General features: G+C 37.7%; 1 protein-coding gene across 1 annotated transcript; it reads left to right on the top strand.

The window, feature by feature from the left end:
* The first annotated feature begins 2,172 nt into the window (after window positions 1-2,172).
* LOC103583998 (schlafen family member 12-like) lies at window positions 2,173-3,234 on the top strand. The gene has a single exon (XM_008565152.1). It carries the CDS (start codon window positions 2,173-2,175, stop codon window positions 3,232-3,234), a length of 1,062 nt encoding a protein of 353 aa, XP_008563374.1.
* The last annotated feature ends 3,304 nt before the right edge of the window (window positions 3,235-6,538 follow it).

Raw genomic sequence — 6,538 nt, 5'->3', positions numbered from 1 at the left:
GGGTTAACGTGGGCATTTTAACTACATAAACCTTTAGAATTATTAAACCAATAGTCAAAAGGAAACTTTTCTTAAAATTACGTCAGTTCTCATAAAATTAATAATCTACAAAGTTAAATAAAACTTGGTGGTCAGCCAATTCTTTCTGGTGATTGTATCTGTTGTGTGGTCAATTAGTACATGACTCACTGTTCTTGACGTTTCTCACCATTGTGTTTCTTTTTTCTTGTCCTCGTATTAGCCTTAAACTTATTACTACCAGCAAGCATAAATTATATGTCTGACTCAAAATTGAGACGGCAGCGATTGTGGTTTCAAAGTGTTAAACAAACCTTATATATATATTTTAACTTTGATTTAATGATTCTCATATTTCTATAGGCATGAACCTATTGTTTATTTGGAAAAGGAATAAAAGATATTTGAACAGCTTTATCATGTATGTACTTAATATAGCTGCTGTGTGGCCCAATGTAAAGTGTCAAAGTGCACAGCACCATCCGTCACAAAACCAGGTGCATTCTAAATTCCATCTATAATCTTTATTTTTAGGAGAGAAAGTTGTGCATCATATGTTTTTGTCCCAATATCTTACTAAGGTGTTTTTACTTAACTTAGGACACCAATGAGTAACAGGGTTTCTACTCATTCTTTCTCATAAACTTAATTCTTTTTATAGTATCTTTTTCCATTAATTCCAACCATTCTCTTACCATTAATATAATCCCCTGTAAATGACGTTTGCCAACTTAAGTCATATTTAGAACGTCCCCTAGGAGGGTACCAAATTTTTCCTTACCACATTTTATAACCCGTATAATCATTTACCCAGATGGTGGGAAGAGGGTGGGGATTTCTATTGTTTATTAATTTCTTTGGTAAAAACAATTGCTCATGGCTATTCATAAGGTGTTTTTAAAACATCCATTGGTATAATAAATTGGCTCAAAAGGGACAATTTGGAATTGTTCAATCTTCCCAGATCTTTTGTGGAATAATCTAATTTTACGACAACAACTGTTTGTGTGTCATTTTTTGCATCTTTTGGAAACTCAGGAAACTGCCACGCTGACCAAAACATCAAAAGAGAAAGTGAAAGCAGCACCACTATACCGAGGCAGAGATCTTTACAGTGAAAGCAAGTGCTGGTAGCTGTGGCCCTGCCAGCAGCTCTCCCTCCGGGGCCTTGCCAGCTCGGAAAGGGCAGCCCAAGCTATTCTTTTCAAGACCCCGCCATGGCGTGGACCACACCACTAATCACCTTCCAAAGTCCCCATCACTTCAGGGGTTAGGATTTCAGCATATGAATTGGGGGGGGGGACACAAACATTCAGACACAGATGTCTTGTTTATAAGAATTTTACCTCATTGAAAAAATATGTGGATATTTGGTAGAAAATGGGCACAGTGGCTTGGCCTTTCTTGTTTAAGATCAAGGGCCAAAATTTTTGTATCTAATTAATTCTTATAAGAAGGAAAAAGAATTAACATGGCATACTGCTGGAAGTCCTTAGACCCCAACTAACAATTTTCCCAAAGGAGTCCCCATAAAAGGGAATAATTAATGAAGGTAAAAGATGAAATTATTAAAATAAAAAGAAAAGTATGAATAATATGTAAAATGAAAACCTGGTTTACACTGAGAAGACCAAAAACATAGACTCCCACAAGGTTTATTTATCGAAAGGGGAGAAAAAATAAGTTATACAATATTAGGGATTAAAAAGGAGATATAAGCACAGAAAAAGATGAGATTAAAAGAATTAGTGATCATATAAAACTATGGGGGATCAGTGAGAAATTGGTAAAGGGCCACAAAAAATTATTACAATATGTAAGTTTGAATATAATAATTACCCTGATTTGAGCATCACGTATTGCTGATATTTGACGCTGTACTCCTCAGATATGTACAATCAATTATGTTTTAATAAAAAAAAACTATGGCAATGAATTTGAGAATTCAGTAGGAGTATAAATTATAGTGTTAGCTCAAAATCTGTCCAAAAAAAGTTACTTTGTACCTGTACACTTACCAGCCAAGTGGAATATATACAGTAAAGGATTTTGCTGTGTTTGCCTCACAGTACAGAATTTTCTGTCTCTCCTACTTAGGTTCTAGTCTAACGGCTCTCTTTATTTTACAGAACAAGATTCCTGTTGGGAAATTGAATGGCTGCTGAGAAAATGAACATCATTATTGATTTGGAAACTAACTATGCTGAGCTCGTTCTGGATGTGGGAAGAGTCATTCTTGGGGAGAAGGACAGAAAAAAAATGGCAAATAGTCAACTGAGAAAAAAGCAAAATGAAAAAGTCATACAAGCTGTGTGTGCTGCACTGAATTCTGGAGGGGGAGTGATCAAGGCTGAAATTGAGAATAAAAACTATCGTTACCAAAAAGATGGAATAGGACAAGATTTGGAAAATTCTTTTTGTAATATTGTGTCATTTGTCCCCAAATACCTAGACTTCGTGCAGAAAGATCACTACTTTTTGATTTTTGTGAAATCATGGAGCTTGGAAACCTCTGGTCTTCGGATTGCCACATTGAGCTCCAATTTGTACAAAAGAGATATAACTTCTGCAAATGTCATGAATGCGGCTGCTTCACTGGAGTTTCTCAAAGTCATAAAAGAAACTAGAGGGAGATCTCGTTTAAGACCAAAATTGCCTGCAAAGAGGGCTCATATTGATGCACAAGAAGAAAATAATGTGGAAGTTTTGGCTGCTGACTTTTTTAACAGGACAAAACTTATATACAAAGAAAAGTTTGACTTTACTGAATCCACACATGTTGAAATTAAATACTTCTCAACAGGAAAGTTGTTACAACGCATTAAAGAGATTCTCCCTCAATATGTTTCTGCATTTGCAAATACTGATGGGGGATATTTGTTCATTGGTTTAGATGAAAAAGAACAAGAAATAATGGGCTTTAAAGCAGAAAAGAGTGATCTCAGTGAGTTAGAAAAAGAAATAGAAAAGTCCATTAGTAAGCTGCCTGTCCATCACTTCTGTGAGGAGAAAAGTGAGATAAATTACTCATGCAAATTCCTTGAAGTATATAAAGAAGGAAGTCTTCACGGATATGTCTGTGCACTCAGAGTGGAGCGATTCTGCTGTGCAGTGTTTGCTAAAGAGCCCAATTCCTGGCATGTGAAAGATAACTGTGTGATGCAGTTGACCACGGAAGAATGGGTCCAGTTCATGATGGATGCTGAGCCAGGTTGAAGAATGGGGATTAGCAATAAAGATACATTTGGCTCGGGTGACAGAAAGGGTTTTTTGGGGGGATTTGGGACAATGATCAATAGTCTTCAAATTTTTTTTTCCTTTTTGTCTTTTTTCGTGACCGGCAACGGATCGCAACCCTCAGTGTCGCGCCCGTACCGGACCGGGATGGCAACGGGATCGCAACCCTCGGTGTTGGGCCCACACCTCGCTCAGCCAGTGAGCGGCCGGTCTGTATGTGGGATCCGAACCCTCGGCGGGAGCGCCACCGTGCTCCCAAGTGGCGCACTGTAGCAGTGCACCACCGGGCCGGCCCAATAGTCTTCAAATTTCAACACCTAATTTACTAATCTCTTATGGATACAATTAATAGTTGACTGCCTCTTGTTTTCTTCTACCCACTTGGAAGATAAACAGACACAATGTAGCCCTAAACAATACCATAAAAAAGAGTAATTCAATTACAATTTAGGGCTACATTTTGGCTCACAAATGTGAGAGGAAGAGGAAAGAGGTTTTAAGGAAAATAAATGGAAAGGGGTAAAGAAGGATGAAGGAGCAAGTAAGTAAAAGAGGCAAGCGTTCCTGAGAGAAAGAAATGATTTCTGCTCTTATCTTTCTTTCTTTTTTTTTTACTTTCTATGTGTGTAGTTTGCTGTTCTTGTCTGGCTTTAAAGCTGGAAATCTGGATAATTGATTTTAAGTCCTCTTTTCTTTTCCAGAAATGCATTTTAGAGCCCTTGATTTCCCTCCAAAGTTTGTTTTAAGCACATCCAAAAGGTTTTAATATGTTATATTTTCATTTTCATCTAGTTCAGTGTATCTTTTTATTTCCATTGTACTTTCTATTTTAATAAATGGGTTGTTTGGAAATACGTTGCTTAATTTTCAAACACTGGGGATTTTCTATTGAACTTTCTGCTACTTAACATTCTTGGACAGTCTTGCGGGAAGGTTGAAATTTTAAATATCAACCCATTTTAAACAGATAATAGATGTATTATCTATTGCTATGTAATAAATTATCCCAAAATTTAGCAGCTTAAATTAGCAAGAAACATTTATTATCAAACAACTATCATTGTTTTAATAGTTTAGTAATCTAGAAGTGGCTTAGTTGGGTGATTCTGCCTCAAGGTCACTAGGTTATCCACGGGCAGAGGTTGCAGTCTCATTTGAAGGCTTGACTGGGGGAGAATCTACATCCATGCCAACTCACATCGTTGTTGTTTGGCATCAGTTCCTCTTTGGCTGTTGGCCAAATACTGTAGTTTCTTACCATGTGAGTCTCTCTAAGAGTTGTCTGAGTATCCTCATGGAATGGCAGCTGGTTTCCCCAGGGTGAGCTTTCTTCTTGTTGCTCAAGATTGCTTTGGCTACTACTTGGGGTCTTTTGTGTTTTCATATGAATTTTTTTTTTCTATTTCTGTGAAAAATGTCACTGGAATTTTGATAGGGTTTGCATTGAATCTGTATATCATTGTGAGTAGAATGGGTATTTAATGATATGAATTCTCCCAATCCATGAACACAATGTGTCTTTCCATTTATTTGTGTCTTCTTCAATTTCTTTCATCAGTGTTTTATAATTTTCAGTGTACAGATCTTTTATCTCCTTGGGGAAATTTATTCCTAAGTAATTTTTTTTAATAACTATTGTAAATGGGATTGTTTTCCTGATTTCTTTCTTTCTTTTCTTTTTCTTTTTTTTTTTTTCCTTTGGATAATTAGGTGTTGGTGTATAAAAATGCTACTGATTCTTTTTTCATGCCAATTTTTTATCCTGAAACTTTATTGAATTTGTCAGTTCCAACAGTGTTTTGGTGGAGTCTTTAGGATTTTCTATATATAAGTTCACGTTATCTTCAGTGACAGTTTAACTTCTTTTCTGATTTGGATGCCTTTTATTTATTTTTCTTCCCTAATTGCTGTGGCCAGGACTTCCAGTACTATGTTGAATAGAAGTGATATGAGTGGGCATCCTCGGTCCTGATCTTAGAGGGAAATATTTCAGATTTGCACCACTGAGTATGACGTTAGTCGTGGGCTTTGTTGTGTTGAAGCTCATTCTTCCTATACCTAATTTGTTGAGAGTTTTTATTATGAAAGAATGTTGAATTTTGTTGGATGGTTTTTCTGCACCTGTTAATATAAGCACATGGTTTTTGCCCTTCATTCTATTAATGGGGAGTATACATTTATTGATTTGCCTATGTTGAACCATCCTTGCATACCAGAGATAAATTCCTCTTGATCATGGTGAATGATCCTTTTAATGTGCTGTTGGATTCGGTTTGCTAGTATTTGGTTGACAAGTTTTGCATCTGTGTCCATCAGTAATATTTTCAGTGTAATTTTCTTTCCTTTTAGTTCGTTGTCTGGGTAATGCTGATCTCACAAAATAAATTTGGAAGTATTCCGTCCCCTTCAATTTCCTAGAACAGTTTGAGAAGGATTGGTATTAGTTCTTTAAACATTTGGTAGAATTCTTGCTGAGCTTCTTTTATTTGGGAGTTGATGTCTTTAATCAGCTTTGAAAAACTAATTATGTTTATCTCTTCAAATATTGCTTATGTCTTGTTTTTCTCTTCTTGTGGGATTCCTAGTGCAAATATGTTGACCTTTTGACCATCTCTGACATGTCTCTCATCCTGTGTTTTTTCATTCCTTTTCTTTCTGAGTTTTAATTTGGACTTTTTTTCTACCATCCTGTCTTCCTATTGATTAATCCTGTTGTCTTCTATGTTCTGTCTGTTGTTAAACATTATCAAATAAGTTCGTAATATCAGATATTGTATTTTTTTTCCTTTTTGACTTTTTTTTTTACTGACTGGTAACGGGATCGCAACCCTCGGTGTCGCGCCCGTACCGGGGACCGGCAACGGGATCGCAACCCTTGGTGTTGTGCCCGCACCACGCTCAGCCAGTGAGCGGGAACTGGTCTCCACATGGGATCCAAACCCTCAGCAGGAGCGCTGCCGTGCTCCCAAGCGGCGCACTCTCCAGTGCGCCACCGGGCCGGCCCTAGATATTGTATTTTTTTTTTTACTGACCGGTAACGGGATCGCAACCCTCGGTGTCGCGCCCGTACCGGGGACCGGCAACGGGATCGCAACCGTCAGTGTTGCACCCACACCGCGCTCAGCCAGTGAGTGGGAACCGGTCTCCACATGGGATCCAAACCCTCGGTGGGAGCGCCGCCATGCTCCCAAGCGGCGCACTCTCCAGTGCACCACTGGGCCGGCCCTAGATATTGTATTTTTAAGTTGTAGATGTCCACATAATTTTTATCCATTGATTCCAA

This window comes from Galeopterus variegatus, unplaced genomic scaffold (assembly GCF_000696425.1).
Source record: "Galeopterus variegatus unplaced genomic scaffold, G_variegatus-3.0.2 Scaffold33764, whole genome shotgun sequence".
Lineage (NCBI taxonomy): Eukaryota > Metazoa > Chordata > Mammalia > Dermoptera > Cynocephalidae > Galeopterus > Galeopterus variegatus.
This window is presented reverse-complemented; position numbering and strand designations above follow the sequence as displayed.

Coding starts and splice junctions, on each gene's coding strand:
- LOC103583998 (XM_008565152.1), top strand. CDS start 2,173: ATGGCTGCTGAGAAAATGAACATCATTATTGATTTGGAAACTAACTAT.